The sequence below is a fragment of the Candoia aspera genome, chromosome 1 (genome assembly GCF_035149785.1).
Source record: "Candoia aspera isolate rCanAsp1 chromosome 1, rCanAsp1.hap2, whole genome shotgun sequence".
In the NCBI taxonomy this organism is placed as follows: domain Eukaryota; kingdom Metazoa; phylum Chordata; class Lepidosauria; order Squamata; family Boidae; genus Candoia; species Candoia aspera.
Window position 1 is genome coordinate 176,382,898 of NC_086153.1, and position 17,037 is coordinate 176,399,934.

The following is a 17,037-nucleotide window of genomic DNA, read 5'->3' on the forward strand; positions in this document are numbered from 1 at the left end:
TCTTTAACATTAAACATTTGACGTAAACGAGTGGAAAAGTTTTGTGACCTGGTACTTGTTCTTTCAGATGACTTTGCCTCTTATATTGCTATTCCTCCTAGAGGAGGGCAGCAGTTTGCAAGAGAACAATTAAAAGTCTTAAATAAAACATCCACAATAAAGCCCATAGTCACGAAACCTTAAAATAAGATTCATTTTTTAAAAACTAAATCAATAGCATAGCCTGAAAGAAAATTTGGGGACCAGCTGAACTTCCCTTAGGAGAGTTCCTGCTGCTGAGAATTCCTTACTCCTGATCAGTACATTAAACCAGACCAATTTCTAGGACCTTAAAGATTTGCAGTGAAAACTCACACTGCAGAAAGGGGAGTACGTTGTCTCTTAAACAGAAATCCCAAGGCCCCTGTTTCTGGAGATAAAGGGCAAGAAGGGTTGAAATTGCTTTGCTGTTTCAAGCTACAGGTTGTTATTCCCCAGGACGGTCTATATTTCTATTATAACAAGATAAGAGTCTTAAATTTAATCTTGCGATTTACAACCTGATTCAAAAACTTAGTTAATTCTCTTATACCTTAGGACTTTTCAAATGAAAAAGCCTACTTGTAGCCTAAAAAGAAATAGGTAGAAGACAGAAGAAATGATTTCACAAGTATAGATATGAAACTACATAGGAACCAATCCAAAGCAGGACCCAAGGCTGTTTCCTACTGCCAGCCCTTAAGCTGGCTTGATTGTGGTTTGGTCAGCATTCAAGGAAGCTCAGCATGTTTGCAGCAATAGCCTATGATATTTACACATATCCACACTCATCCCAGTATGGGTAAGAAAATACTTGAAACATCTAGACAGGGAGTGTCTACTAGCTATGGGACCAGACAAAATTTGAAGAAAAGCATTTAGAAGTACTTCTATATTTTGGTTCTTAGCCTGTTGGAGAACTTGCCAAAATGCAACAGTTTGCTACTGCTTTTATAAAACTAAATAAAAAGAAATTTGCGCATGGCTAAGACAACAGCCTCATATAAGTGTTCTTTAATCATCCTCTTCTGTTGTAAAAAAAGGATGCTGGAAATAGGAATAAACCCACGGACGTGAAATACCCTGTCTTCGTTCCAGTCCACATGCTTCAACAAGTAGTCGATACTGAAATTGTTGCTCCTTCTCCAGCTGTGCCATTTGTCTGGAACCAGAGAAATTAGTAAGAGAAAATCTGTAATCTTAGCAAGATTATATGGAACAGATAAAGCAGGTTGAAATGGGCTGAAAAGCAAAGGTCAGTCCATTAAAACTACATTACCTAGCTGAACAAGGAAGGCATAGAGATTTCTGGAGCAGAGTCTCCTGTAACCCAGGAGCCACCACCACCAAGTCTCTTGCCTGTATTACATTGGCAAGGGACTTCCTATAACTCATCCGCTGTTGGGACATGGAGCAGAGCTTCCTCATGGCACCTTAAGTTACCAGCAAAGTAGTTTCAAAGAACCAGTCTTTCAGGAATCTTGACCTCAAGTAATGTGCAGCGTTAATGTAATAATCAACAATTTGAGTTGTAGCTGTTGTAAAATAAGAATTACAGTATGTGTTCCACTAAAATCCTTGCCATAGCTTTTGGGACTAACTGAAAATTAGGGAGAATTTCACAGGAAGCTCACCATCATTAAAACTATTAAGCATTCATTATTACCAAGTGGCAAAACTCTGTTGCTGATAAAAAGTTATTCTTCCCTACCACAAACCACAGGGGCACATTCACTGGTAAGGGGCAGAAACAGATTAATACGATGAATACTGATTGGATGCCTGGACATAACTGAAAAACATCACTTCCTGGGTGATTCCTGCCTATGAGATTGACCTGAAGGCAATCCAAGGTCCTTCCCTCGGCCCATCCATTTCCTTTGTAAAGATTGAGCATGGCTCCGGGCCCAGTCAATGTAACATGGCTGGTGAATATAGCCTTTGCTGGATGCAGGAAGAGGTTCTAATCCAGAAATGTGACTCAGCTCACTTAGGCTACGGAGGAAGACTGGAAGCCACCTCATTCGAAGTCAGGCTCTTGGTAGATCCAGTGCTGTTAAGCCTGATAACAAGCACCAATCCGCCATAGTTCAGTATGAACAATGAATTTCTCCTAGGAAGTTCTATATACCTTGTGAGTAATAACGCTTGCTTTCTTGATTCCTCCAAAGCAACTCTAGCCTCTTCCTCAGCTCTCCTCCTCCTCTCCTCAGCCTCAAGCCTCATTTTCTCTTCCTCCTCCTTTCTCCTCTTCTCATACTCCAGCCTTTGTTCCTCAGCCATCTCTGCTAGCTGTCGTCGTTCTTCCTCCAGCCGCAACTCCATTTCTTTCTGCCTGCGTTTTTCTGCTTCTAAGCAACAGAAAGCGAGTGAGCTAATAGCTATTTCTATTTCAAGTGAAATTAAATAATTGAAGTGAAAAGACAGGGAAAAATATTTTAGGGAAACCTCAGGTGCATGATTAATTAGCAGCTCTTTTATTGCAAAATGGTTATATTTTTGCACTGTTGTGTATTATGAAAGCTAGAGGACCAAAGGGAAACATTGTGCCAAACAGTAAAAACCTGTGGAGTAATGTTTGGACTGAATAAGGAAAACTGGGTTTAAATAAAACTCCAGAGCACAAAACGTGGGCCAGCCTCTCCCTCTCTCTTGTGGGAATCTCTCTTGTGGGGATAAAACAGGAGCGGGGTAGAGTAAAACCAGAATCAGCTGATACTAAGGTGATCTTTCTGGTGTTTTCACCAGAAATCAAAAACTTATTTGCCTAGGCAGGCCTTTCCTTCAGCTATTGTGTTATTAAAATTATTAAAATTATTGGCTTTAGCATTTTGGGCTCTTTACTGGTTTAAACTCCTGTATTTTTTTATTCTGAGAGCCAGTTTGGTGTAGTGGTTAAAGCATGGGGCTAGAAACCCGGAGACGGTGAGTTCTAGTTCCGCCTTGGGCATGAAGCCAGCTTCGTGACCTTGCACCAGTCAGTCCCTCTCAGCCGTAGGAAGGAGGCAAGGGCAAACCATTTCTGAAAAACCTTGCCAAGAAAACTGCAGGGACTTGTCCAAGCAGTCTCCAAGAACTGGGCACGATTGAACGGAATATACAGTATATATATCTATAATAACTATTTTGCCAGCTTGATTTTTTATGAAAAGCAGTATAAAATGTTGGAAATGAATAAAATAAAGGAATTGTGCATGATACAAAATTTTGCATGAAGCTCTCTGGAGATATAAATAAAATATGGAATTAAAAATGAGAAAACTACAAATCCAGTGGAAAAAACTGAAAAGAATTTCACGAAAACAATATTTAACATCAGCAATCGGATCCCCTACAGAGTTAAATTCATTGATTCAATAGCCTTAGATACAACTAACTTCACAGAACTGAACTGCTGAAATACCAAAAATCTCATTGGAGACAAGAACCACGGAGAGGGGGTTTAAAACAGTCTTCAAATAAAAATGGTTTTTGTTAAATCAGGGAAATACAACTTTCTCCAGGCAGAGGATCACTCTTGGCCTTGAGAATAGAATTTTTGAAAAAACATATTAAATCAGATGAAGCTTTCTTAAAACCTAATTATTTAAATAAGGACTCTGTGTATTTAATATTTTCTTCCTTTCCACATAGTTATCTGAGTGAGATTAGAGGAAAATGCATAAAGCAGCCATTAGTAGAAATGCTACTAGTCCTTGCTCAACAACCACAATTGGGACCGAAATTTTGGTTGCTAAGCAAAGTAGTCATTAAGCAAATCTGACCTGATTTTACGACCTTTATGCCGTGGTTGTTAAGCAAATCGCTGCAGTCATTAAGTGAACCATGTGGTTGTTCAGTGAATCACGTAGTTCCCCATTGATTTTACTTGCTGGAAGTTGGCTGGGAAGGTTGAAAATGATGATGACATGACCGCAGAACTCTGCAACAGTTGTAAATGTGAACTGGTTGCCAAGCGCCCAAATTGTGATCATGTAACTGCAGGGACACTGTGATGGTCGTAAGTGCAAGGATGGTCTCAAGTCGGTTTTTCCAGCACTGTCGTAAGTCCGAACCATCACTAAGCAAATGGTTGTTAAGTGAGGACTACCTATATATATGAGGTCATCTAAAGAACTTCCTTGCCTGTTTGTAGTGTTGCTTCCCCACATTTAAAGCCATCTCTTTTTGAGAGCCAATTTGGCCTAGTGGTTAAGGCACCAGGCTAGAAACCAGGAGACTGGGAGCTGGTTGGATGACTTTGGGCCAGTCCCTCTCTCTCAGCCTAACTCACCTCACAGGGTTGTTGTTGTGGGGAAAATAGGAGGAGAAGGGAGTACTAGGTATGTTCGCCACCTTGAGTTATTTATAAAAAAGGCGGGATAAAAAAATCTAAAAAAAATATCAACCAGGAGAGTCCAAAGACAGGGGCTTGTTAAGGACCTCCACGGAGCTGGGGTTGGCTCTGACATCATGCCTGCCTTAGATCACCTGCCCGTTCCAGTTCCTCCGCCTGCTTCTTCTTCTGCATCTCCAAAAACCTCCGACGCTGTCCCTCCTGGAACCGCCGGGCCTGCTCTTGGGCTACCTTCTCAGCTTGTCGTTCCCTTTCTGCCTCCTCTTCCTGGTGCTGACGCTCTTCTTCAAGCTGCTGTTTTCTTAAACTAAAAGAAAATAAAGTCGGTTGTAAGAATCCGGTAGGCCACAGGTAAGCATTGCCAGTGAGTGCAGTTCTAGATGAAGAGCAGGTAAGACCAGAAGTTAGAAATAATTATTTTTAAGCCGTAGCTTGGACATTTTCCAGGAGAACTCAGGGCTGGAGGATTAGCATTTTACTTTTTCCTCTTTTCTGCATGGTGGGGAAAGAAGACTCTTGTCACCCCAGGAATTGCAATAACGCCAGGAGTGGCGTGCTAAGAACCACTTCTGCCCTCTCCCCTTGGGTTGGCTGGAGGGAACCCTGACTGGCTCATGGTGTTCCCTGCCTGGTCCTGATCTCCAAGGCTTCAAAATGCTTTGGGGAACTAGGGGGAGGAGAAGGTGCTGTGGATAAGCACCCTATGGCTCCCTGGCATCTTTTGGATGGGAAAGAAAAGGGTCTGGAAGCATCCCACAACTTCTCTTGTCAAATGGGGTGATTGTTTCTTTCTGCTAACCGAAACTCCTCCATCCTCCTTTGCTTCTCCTGTTCCATTTCTTCCCTCATTTTCTCCATACGCTCCTGCTGTTCCTGCTCTTTCCGTTTCCGCTCCTCCTGCTCCTTTCGCTTTCTCTCCACTGCCAGCCGTCTCTTTTCCGCCCTCTCTGCTATCATCCTATCTCGTGCTAGTTTGAGCTCTTCTTTGCTCAGGGACAGATCCTGGTCAATTGAAAAGGAGAATAAAAGAGGGTTAGGGTCAAATGCTTAGTCTGGCCTGGACTTTGTTCATGGACTGGAGAAGGGCACTTCCAAAACATTTGTAGGAGGCAGACATGTGGTTTATTTCAACTGTCAGACCTCTGGCAGGCTTTATCAAGATGATGATTATTATTCAAATTTTGTTACCACCCATCTCCCCAAAAAGAGGGACTCTGGGTGGTCATAGCAAACATTATTACATTTACAGTCTGCCTTTATTCCAAGAGCCTTGAAGTGCCCACATTATTACCTTCACAACAATTCTGAAGGATAATAGGTTATGTTGAGAGCTGAAGATTAGCCAAAGGTCATCCAATGGGATTTATCACTGCGTGGAGATTTGAACCCAAATCACCCTGTTCTAGTCGAATGCTGTAACCCAGCCTTTCTCAACCTTTTGACCCTGGAGGAACCTTTGAAATATTTCTTCAGGCCTCAGGGAGCCCCTGCACATCCAGGCTCAAATATAGGCCACAAGTCACAAAATCATTATATTAGTTTCATGTGTAGACCTGTATCTATGCATTAACAGTGTTCTTAAACTAAAAATAAAGAATGAAACTTACCTCTTTAATGTGAAGTTGCCCGAATTTGAAATAATTTTTAAATAAATTGTGATCTCCCAGGGAACCCCTAGTGACCTCTTGCAGAACCCTGGTTGAGAAGCCCTGCTGTAACCTGATAATGCACTGGTTGTTCCCATGCCTTTTAGAGCACGTCCATGTGATGGCTCTGCACCAGTTGCAAAATCAGTCTTTACAACATTGCCAGAGTTTTGAGAGCTCTGGCATTTTTTCTTTTCTGGCTTAATTATGGTGCACTAGAAGCTGTAGCAAAGCTAGTCTTCTCTTTGAAATGCTACAGCAATAGGATGCTTGTTAGGAGTCCATTTCCTGATGTGTAGAAACTTATTTCACCCTGACTTCTGCCTCTTTCCAAGCAAGATAGGGTGCTGTAAATGGATGCCCTTACCAGCCAGCAGAACTCAGAAATTCCCAATCTATATCTGTAAGAGTTACATGCCTGGGTCGTGTACAAAGTCAGATTATCCAAAAGAATAAAAAATAAAAAACCCACCAAAAAAAAAACCCCACAACCCCCCCCCCCCAAACCCCTCTATTTCTTCTAAAGAGAAAAATAGCTTGCCTTTTAAAAAACTGAGCTAAGGCTGCTGGGTAAGAGTCTAGAAACTAGTAGGATTTACCATCTCCACTCAGCCATACCCTTAAACAGCAGTTTGCTCATATGTTTATGTTATGTTTTCTCATAACAAAACCGGCATACAGGTAACACCTGTGCCAAGAATAGTTTATTCTCTTGAGGAGCGTGAAAAAGTCAGCTGAGTTAGTTCAATTTCTTTCCTGTATCTGCTGGTTAATGCTTTGTTGTACCTGGTGATTATTGCATCCGTACAACTTCAGCCTTCGTGCACTGTACCTCTTTATATCAGACTTACCTATAAACTAGAAGCAGACCTCCATCATCCTGTGGTCTGTCCAAATTTTATCTTTATCTATTGGAGGACCTTTTAAGTTGCTGTCTGTGATTTCAGCAATTCTCTATTTTTTAAACTCCTCCACCATTTAATATTTTGCATGTGATTACATACACTTAAAAAGAAAAAAATTACCTTTGGTTTATTTGTTTAAAAATAAAGTTTGATCCCATTTACACCTTGTGAGATTCATCTAGTACCCAAGAGGCTGGGTGGATTAATTTCCCTATCACGTGCCTCAGTACATAGGGCCAGGAAGCGGTACTATAGAATGCATTTCATTTTTACCATATTTCTTTATTTTACTTGCCAGTAAAATGCATTGGGGGGGGTAATCTCTCCCACATGCCATGTTTAGGAGGGAGGACACCAGGTAAAGATGGAATATTGGCTCATCCATAAGGCATACCCTGAAGCTTCAGTTAATGAGGGCAGCTGCATTATGAGGTGTACGGTCAACATCTTTTAAATCCCTCTGCACATCTCCTACATAGTAGGATCTGAATATGAAATATGGATAATCCTGGCAGTATTTTTCTTTTTAATTTTCTAATTTTATTTAAAACAAAGATAGAAAATATACTATCGGTAAGAAAATGACTGAAGTAATACAATGAATGCTCAATATAACAATAATAAAAGATAACCCATACAAAACCAAGTACATTGAGTTGTTTTTATGATATGAAAAAGAAGTATAAATCTTTGAGTTTCACTATATTTGTGTGGAAAAAACCCTTGCAGGCAGAGCTATAACGTTAAAAATTAAGTATAGCTTGTAGTGTATTGCTTCATTGGCATAACTGACCATAGCTGTGGGCAGACCCAATATTTATTGCAAATCTCACTGTATTAATAATGCACAGTTTTCTGAGATCAGAGAGCTATCATGTGCATAAGGAGGAGGATTTGAAACAGCACTTCCATAAGTTTGTTGTTTATTCGTTTAGTTGCTTCCGACTCTTCGTGACTTCATGGACCAGCCCACGCCAGAGCCTCCTGTCGGTCATCAACACCCCCAGCTCCCCCAGGGATGGGTCCATCACCTCTAGAATATCATCCATCCACCTTGCCCTTGGTCGGCCCCTCTTCCTTTTGCCCTCCACTCTCCCTAGCATCAGCATCTTCTCCAGGGTGTCCTGCCTTCTCATTATGTGGCCAAAGTATTTAGTTTTGCCTTTAATATCGTTCCCTCAAGTGAGCAGTCTGGCTTGATTTCCTGGAGGATGGACTGGTTTGATCTTCTTGCAGTCCAAGGCACTCTCAGAATTTTCCTCCAACACCACAGTTCCAAAGCATCTCTCTTCCTTCTCTCAGCATTCCTTATGGTCCAGCTCTCGCAGCCATATGTTACTACAGGGAACACCATTGCTTTAACTATGCGGACCTTTGTTGTCAGTGTGATGTCTCTGCTCTTAACTATTTTATCGAGATTTGTCATTGCTCTTCTCCCAAGGATTAAGCGTCTTCTGATTTCCTGACTGCAGTCAGCATCTGCAGTAATCTTCGCACCTAGGAATACAAAGTCTTGCACTGTCTCTATGTTTTCTCCCTCTATTTGCCAGTTATCAATCAAGCTGGTTGCCATAATCTTGGTTTGAGGTTTAGCTGCAAGCCAGCTTTTGCACTTTCTTCTTTCACCTTCATCATAAGGCTCCTCAGTACTTGAGTGGAAATGTTAAACACAGCAAGCAAGCAAGCAAGCTGCAGCACGGCCACTACTATAATGTTTAGAATTAGCAGGAGGTTCAATTTTGCATTATCTTCAACATCTGCTTTTTTCTGTATAATTTTGTTTTCTGAAGCTATTTCCTTACCTATGGAGTGATTAAGGAAGGCAATATGCACAAGGCCTTGGAGTATCCTATTAGGCTCTGCAGTTCCATGCACAAATGTTGGAGGAAATCCCACTAAGGCAATTACTTGTCACCAGACATTCGTGAGAGTTTGCTGTTAGTCTGGCAGACAATAAACAGCGTCCACTTCTAAGTCAGATAAATCTGACAAAAAGGTGGCCATGAACAGTCAGTTTCCACTTCATCATGAGCTACGTTATACATGCATTATGTAAGGACAATTTAAATGTGCCTCTACTTGAAAAAAAGCAAACCTTACCTCCATAAGCTGATTCTCCGGAACTGCCTCAGCCTGGGAACCATTTGCAGTGGTTGCTTTGTAGGTGGCGATGGATGTCTCACCAGCAGGCCCTGGATGAAACCCAGAAGTGTAGCCAGCCTCTTCACTAAAAGTCTGGCGCATATCAAGTGCCAAGGGATGCTCCTCCACAAGGATGGTAGAACCAGGAAGACCTTGGTCACCATCTCCTTCTTCTTCTTGTTCTCCTACAAGACACCTCATAGGTTCTATTTCAGCATCTTCTTGCCCTGAATCTCTCCCATGGGTTCGTTCTTCCACACTGGCTGATCTTTTGGCAACTGTTGGCTCCCCCTTGGAGTGAGCGACTGTTTTCCTAACAGCCCTCTTCTCTCTGGGCTTCCCTGTAAGAAATAAGTATTTTTATTCCACAGACTTATAGCTGGGATGAAATTACCTTTTGTAAGTCATGTTTTTTGGGACATCACAGAGATTTTTAAATTACTAATTGTAGGGTCAAAGTCTATGCTACCCAGAATCGTGTAACAGCAGCTTCATAGGCCCTTGGGAGAAGACAAGAAAGCAAAATGATAGAAAAAACAGTTGAGTTTTTCTGTTCCCCAAATCTATGCCTTAAGAAGGAACCTTCTCCCACCCATTCTTCCCCAGATCTGTTGAAGTATCAGCAACTTGCCTGCTCTTATGCTTTTCTTTTATAAAATGGGCTGCAGGCCATCAAAGCTTTCCCATTAAGAGAATTTTATTCAGCTGATCATTAGGGCTGAGCACACTTAGAAAATTATTCAGAAGTACACAGAAAACTCACAGGAGAGCAGCACCTCTCAGCTATTCATTAAAGCAGCTGGTTTTTATTAGGTTTCTGCCGAAGCCTGGAAAAAAATGTAACGGGTTTTAAAAGCCGGTTTACATAAGCTGGCTCACTAAAAACCCAGCATCTTGTGGAAGCCTGAAAAAGATGTGCTGATTTATCCTGTCACACAGAGGTGCTATGGTCAAATAAATTCTGAAGTATTTCCTCCAAATCATTTTTGAAATATTCAGTCCTCTACCTCAGCTTCTTTTTGTATGTGGAAAGAGGGTGAGTCCTTCTACCATGCTTCATTTGTAGATGGTTTCAGATTTTTTTTTAAACTTAAGATGGTCTCTCCATTGTTATTTCAGCCACAGATATGACTGATTCGCACAGTCTCTCTAAGAGGGGAATACTTACAACGGAGTTCCTTTCCCAGAGGCAACACCAATGACTTCCAACAGAAGAGAGTATCTGTAGCTCGGGGTTGAACTGTGGAGTTCTTGGTGCTCCCTGAGCTTGGTGGTTTGCTTGCAGACGTGTCATTACCCAGCTAGGTAACATCATCAGTGCTCACCTAATGTTACCTAGTCAGGTCATGACATGTCGGCAACGAAACCACCAAGCTCAGAGAGCAGCAAGGGCTCCACCAGTGACTTCTTTATAGCAGGGGTCAGAAAAGCCAAAGGAAAACCAGAGAAGCTTCATCAGGAAAGGAGTCCAATGATGGCACAAATGTGCAGGAACCTTGCCCCTACGAATCTAAATGAGTATTTTCAACTTTAGAAAAATAATACTTCCACTAAATAGAACTACATGACACCATAGTGGAAAACTTGCTCACTCTGCTCCCCTGCTCTCCTGAGGGATAGGCAGCTTCCCAGTTTTCCTTTATTCATTTCTTGGCTCATTTTCTTTAGATTCACTCGATAGCTCTTGAAACAGGGGGTTGCTCTTGGTAAAGTAGGATGCATAGACACCAGTCTAGCCCTTGCTTATTGAGAAACTAAGTTAGAAAATTCTATCATTCATATACATACCCCTCCCTCCCTCCCTTTTGTGGCTTTTTCCTAAATCATTGTTATGTATTAGCAAAGTCATACCTACAACAAATTCTGTCTGACTTTGGTATTTCTCTTTCTTCAAACTCTTTTTCTGTCTTTTCAACCCATCTCCAGCTTTATGTACTGGCTGTTTCTTTTGTCTTTCAATCCCATTGCTCTTTACAGCCTAGAAATAAGGAAAGAAGAATCAGATATAAACCTCTTTTTAATGTAACCCACTGCCTAGGGAGGGTATGCATGAACACAAGCAGAGGCTGAGCCTTGTCCAATTCATACTTATTGTAATTTTTCCAGAAAATAGCCTCTTTTTCTCATCTAGAACAAAGGGGCTTCCATGCAGCTGCACTGTGCATGTATTCCAACATCTCTGAAGTGAATTGCATCAATCAGTCTATCTACCTATCTATATCTATTGTCAGTTGAATGATAAATAATACATGGACCACTAGTAGCAGGAAGTATACATGAAGCATCTACGCAAGGTCTAAGAAGCCAAGAAAGCCGAGTCTAGGAAAGGATGGCAAGAGAAAAGGGGAGAAGTGGCAAGAGAAATGGCAAGTATTTCATGAGAGTTAAGAGAGGAGATCAACGTGAATGATTGCATGCCGGCAATGATAAAGACGATCTGGAAACTCCCATTACGTTTGCCAGATTCCTGTCGAGCCCTGACAGCTATGCCCTAGCCTTTTACAACAGATGTGTCCTGTGCTGAATGGTTGGCCTTGCCTGACGTCAGTAACAAAGGTTCCCTGCAAGTCTTAGATACAGTTTTGCACTCACTTTAAAAAAAGTTACTTAATGAGCCTGTGCATGATTAAATAAACACGGGACATGTTTATACATGTAAAAGTACACATATTTACCTTTAAAAAAGAGTGGGCTGTCTGAAGCCTGAGTTCACTAAACTATGCGGTGGGACTAGAAGTAAATTTGATGGTGGGATTCTAATCCATGGAGTAAATTGGCTGATAAGCAAATAAATAACTAAAATAGTGTATTCGCTGCCAGTGTATCTTGTCTGTCAATTCTGGTAAAGCCAGACTCACAGGACAGGGAGGCTGATGAATTCTCCCTCTTTTTCTCTCTCTCTTTAAATTATGGCTGGCTTTAACTTAGAAGCATACTGGATGATGTTGCCCACAGTAAGATGACAGGTACATGGCAACACTGTACATCTGCATTCTTTGCTGGTCACTGACCGTAAATAAAACGTCAGTTTCATCTGCATAGATTTCATCTCCTCAAGCCAATATTGCTCTGATATGGAATGGGTCAAGATTGACACAGAGGATCCCTTCTTCCAGGAAATGTTGGCGTAAAGTTTGATTCTACAAATTCTGTAAAATTGAGCTATTAGGCTGAGGGGCCTGTGGACAAAAAGGACACTTGGGTCAGTGACTCTGTTCCATGGCCCAAAAAGGGAAGTGAGATGGCTCATACTGAGTGGAGGTGACATATCCAACTCTCCCTTGGAAGCGTAATAGGAAGTAGTGAGTGAAGTCTCTGCACGTAGGCAGCTGGAATCAATCTGTGCTGGAACTGAGCGAGGCAGAAAGCTAGGGAATGCTGGCTTCACTCTCCAAAGGACCTTTCAAATGAAGACATAGGCTGGGAAGAGAGGATGGGCAGAATGGCTACTGAAAGATGACACAGCAGGTCCTCTTGTGCCATTCCTGCTGAGGGGAAAATTTATAGTAAAGCTGTATAGAAGTGAAGAGACATTGCTATGCAGCTGGTGATGTCATAGTGCATCTCAGCGTGGCATTTTTGTAGCACTGCATTTTTTAAATGGATTTTTTTCTATTTTTTTCTCTTATTTTAGGAGTGTGATCTGCTTGATCTATAAAACAGGCCTAGGCTATTTTGACTGCTGATGCAGAAAATCCAGACAAGCTCCTCCTGTTATGGTTAAAACAAAATACTTGTCAATCTGCTTTCACTCTTCTTCTGTTGAGGTGGGTATACAGTTCACGACATCACTTAGTTCTCCTTTGGATTTTCCCAGGGAGAGATTCAGCTATTCGCCTGTAGGATTGCTATAAGCAGTAACTTTGTGAACTGGATAGAACTTAGAAAGCCATGGTAGTTGGCAACCCTGCATAAAACTACTGTATTTGCCTTGCAATGCAGCCTTCTTCTTGCATGATACATAAGCAAGGTCAAACTGTCATTTTCATGACACTTGCAAGACCTGTTTTCTTTACCATATAACATCTTCCCTGTGTCTAGTGGAAGTTTTAAAATATATGTATCAGATGCCCTCCAGTTACACTGATCTACTCAAGGATAATGAACTCAGGCGTTCCTATGTTTCCAGGACAAGAAGAATCACACTTTTATGATAGTGCTTTTGATATGCTGTTGTCTATGTGTTTTGATTTCTCTTCTCTGAGCAAGCAGGTCTATTCTCCCCACTTCCAAAGATGACACCCTCTACTTCCTTATCTAGATGATCAAAAAACAATTATTCAATTCACCTACACTCCTTAAATTGTGATGTAGCATGATGGAACCTATAAAAGATCTGTGTTGTCCTGATGTGAGGGCTCTGGGATTTGCTTTCTAGGAACCTGCTGATCACTGTAGTCTGTGCTAGCTTAATAAAGGAACTGATTTCAGACCTCTTCAATGGCTTTGGCTCAATTCTTTAAGATGAGGTTTTTGTACCCCCACCCTGTGGCCAGTACCAACCAGGTGGTAGTTTTATCTTTCATCTACTTTACTGACAAACACAGTCCAATAGGATCACAAAACAATCATGAAGTTTTGAATCAGTCTTCTATAACTTCATATTCCGGTCCAGATAATCCTCAACTACGGTGAGCCATGAATTATCATGTAATATTTCTTTCCCAATTTAATGAGAACTTTGTTTTAAAATACTGGTGATCACAAATCATCATAACCTTATGATGGAAACATATTCTGTGGTAAGTTTAAAAAATAAACCAGAACACAGTTAATAAACTTAGGTATTTTGAAAGTTCTGGACAGACTATAAAGTATATTCTAGGATCCTGAAGATACCTCCTAGTTGTTGGGATGCAGGTAACACTCTGTTAGTTTGCAAGGTAGTTTCAAGATTAAAGGTCCTAGCCTGAGCATGTTTAGGGTAAATGTAGGCTTTGGTTGCTCTTGCGGCATACTAGTCAAATTGTGCCAGTCTTGACCATTATTGTCCTTTCTATGGCTAGAAATCTCATCTACATCTCTCTCTTTCTAAAAACCATTATGCAAAAGCCTTGATTGACAAGCCATAAGGGGCAGTGGAGGTGAATCTATTGATGGCTGTGGCCTATAGAAGATTGTGGCTTGGACAGGAGGACATGGTAAGTAGCATGAATTAATAAGTGACAGGAAAAAAATAGGTATGTTGTGTGTTTGTGAAGACAAGAGAAAAGGGGAAGATGTAATAGGTCTGAGTGAAGTTGATTTTGGAGCATGATGTTGTATACATGCAGGGAGTAAAGAAGTTGGTTAAATTAAGAATGAAAGGACTAAAATGATCACTTAGACTATTGTGGGTGTGGATGAAAATGGCATGCTGTATCCAAATGAATGGTGATAATGAAAGAACCTGGAAAGGAAGAGTTTTGAGAAAAACTGTGCAATATTCTGAATTAATGATCCAAGGAAAAATATCTTAGGTAACATGAATGGATTGGTGGGAATGAGATAAGATAGTAGAGAAAAAAAATTATAGACCCCTTTAGAGACCCAAGAGAATGTTAATCGTTTGATGCATGTATGCTTAGTTTGTTTTGGGTGCATGGTTTAAGAATAAATCTATTCATGAGAATACACAGCAAAATGATGAATCAAAAACTGTGCTTTATTTTATTGTTTATGATGAAAGACTGAGAGAGGTAATAAAGACTACTAGACTACCACCTTTGAATTTGAGGTGGACCATTTTTTGGAAGTGAAAAGTAGATCATGGGAAAAAATGGACATGGAAGAAAAGTGAGTGAAACAAATGAGAATAAAAATTGGACAACTGCAGGAGAAGAAAGCATGAGTCCCTTCTGGGAAAGTATTAGATTATAACTTAATCTCCAAACAAAAGGACTGAAAAGAGGACTTGGAACTCCTTGGAACAAAGTGAGGATATTACAAAGTTCTCACAGAAGCATGTGGAGTATAAGGGGAGTATGAAAAAGGGTGGCTGGTGGAGTGAAGTGGAAGAGGCTATGGATGAAGAAGACAAAAGCATGTTTGTTGTTCAATCTTAAGAGACTCTAAGTGGTTTACAAAAGAGCAACAGTGACATAACTAATGCAGACATTACACGATAGCAAAAACTCATTGCCATGTAAAAAATGGCTGCAAAATAAGGAAGAGAGAAAGTTATTATATCATGTATATAGAGAAAAGAAGATAGCTGCAAAAAATGTAGTCAAAGAAGCAAGGTACAATTAAAAGAGAAAATGCAGACTGATCTTGATGGAAATAAAACATTATTTTGGAAGTGTATCAAAGACAAATTTTTCAGTACATAGTAAATTACAAAGCTCAGGCCAGCATTCCACTGAGATAATCTTGATTTTATAATAAAAATCTATTAGGAATTGTAAGATAATCACAATGATCTTTTACAAAAAGTGGTTTTAAAATCTGTTAATGGTTCTGAATTAATAAATCAGAGCAAGGAAGTCAAACAGTATGTTCTGCTGCCCCGTGGTCTCTGTTACTGCTGTTACTATCATGATTTGCACCTCATTATTGCCACATCGTTATTTTTGTACAGATATTTTAAATATGTTAGATGTTAATACTGTGATTTAAAAAAAATGTTTTAAAAAGGGCAGAAGTTTGCACACATTAGAAATACTGTAGGTAGAGAGCCGTGTTAGTTTGTGGTAGCAAAAAAAGAGTCTGGTAGCACCTTTTTCAGTCAACACATTTTATTAAAAGGCAGAAGTTTTGTGAACTACAGTGAGCTTTCAGTGTGCTGTAGCTCACAAAAGTGTATGCCTCTTAATAAAATGTGTTAGGTGGAAAATTTATTGGAAACACTGTTGACACTAGTCACTTACATACAATTACATCATTTTAGGGCAAAGGAAAAGACCTCAATGAAAGTCTGCTTTTTTGGTACAGAACAATAATATCTCACTTGCTCACCTCACCAGTATTTTATTTGTATGGCTTTCTCAGATTGCATTAGACCATAATGCTGGATTCTTTTCCTCCCTTTTTATTAAAATAAGACCTCTATAAACATTTCTATTAATATACACAGAGAAAGGTGTTTTTTCTAACAGCGATGAGATAACGGTACCTTGAAATTTATCACCAAATAAGTCCATCTCACCCAATCTAGCTTTGTTTCTTCCTTCCTCCCCATTTCCTCAATAATCTAGATCCAGATCAGGTTTTTTTGCATTTGTATTTTTTGTTAAAACACAAACACAACACATTATTTGAAAATATAGTAGCAGAACGAAAGTAGATGCAAATAGTAGTCTTGAAAGTCTACCCTGTTTTGGATCCACAGAAGTATAGCAGAGATCATGTGGCCCAAGCTGGCGTCCAGAATGCCCAGTGCTGCTTCTTACCTGGCAGACCTCAGTGGGATAGAGGAACTGCCATTCAGAGATGGTCCACAGACATTAAAAGACCCTTCTATCATTTGGTTAAATGATTTTTAACCATTTTTGTGTGTGTTTGTATGTGTGTGTGTGTGTGTGTTTGCAGAAGAACATGGCTGCAAAACAGAGCCATTTTCTTCTGTCTACAAACCCCAGCCATACCTTTTTCAGACTGGCAGCCCCAGCTTGCTGGCTGGTTGGCTCTGACAATGTTGTCATATATGCCTCCATTCCAAACTTTTCAGAAGCATACAGGTCCATTCTTGGATTCTCCATAATTTCTTCATGGTGGTCAAAAGGCTTTATGGGAGCACTTACAGGTTCAGGATCTGGCTCCCTTTGAAAATGCAATTATGGAATCATGTTTAGATCAGATAGACTCTTAGAAAATTCTCAAGCACATAATCTTTCCTCCATCCTGTAAAAGAAGCAAGGTCAACCAGAGACCTTGGCTGTCCTCTTTCTAGCTCTATTCTCTTTGTGTTTACTTTCAAGTGCTGGTACTTCTTGAGCTATAACCCTGGAGTGGGCCCCTGCAGGTTCTCTTGTCTCCTCATTACTGGGAAAAGGAAGAAATATCCTCCTGT

At 40.5% G+C, this 17,037-nt stretch overlaps 1 protein-coding gene across 1 annotated transcript in view; it reads right to left on the reverse strand.

Annotated features, from left to right (window-relative positions):
- Positions 1-862: 862 nt before the first annotated feature.
- The window catches only part of KIAA2012 (KIAA2012 ortholog), a 73,219-nt gene continuing 57,044 nt past the window's right edge, over positions 863-17,037 (reverse strand). The window contains exons 16-23 of the mRNA XM_063304045.1: positions 16,512-16,787; positions 11,984-12,053; positions 10,899-11,025; positions 9,089-9,388; positions 5,154-5,400; positions 4,489-4,661; positions 2,150-2,369; positions 863-1,180 (exon numbers count right to left, since the gene is read on the reverse strand). Coding sequence (XP_063160115.1) covers positions 1,033-1,180; positions 2,150-2,369; positions 4,489-4,661; positions 5,154-5,400; positions 9,089-9,388; positions 10,899-11,025; positions 11,984-12,053; positions 16,512-16,787 — 1,561 coding nt within the window. The 3' untranslated portion in view covers positions 863-1,032. The remainder of the gene's footprint in view (positions 1,181-2,149; positions 2,370-4,488; positions 4,662-5,153; positions 5,401-9,088; positions 9,389-10,898; positions 11,026-11,983; positions 12,054-16,511; positions 16,788-17,037) is intronic.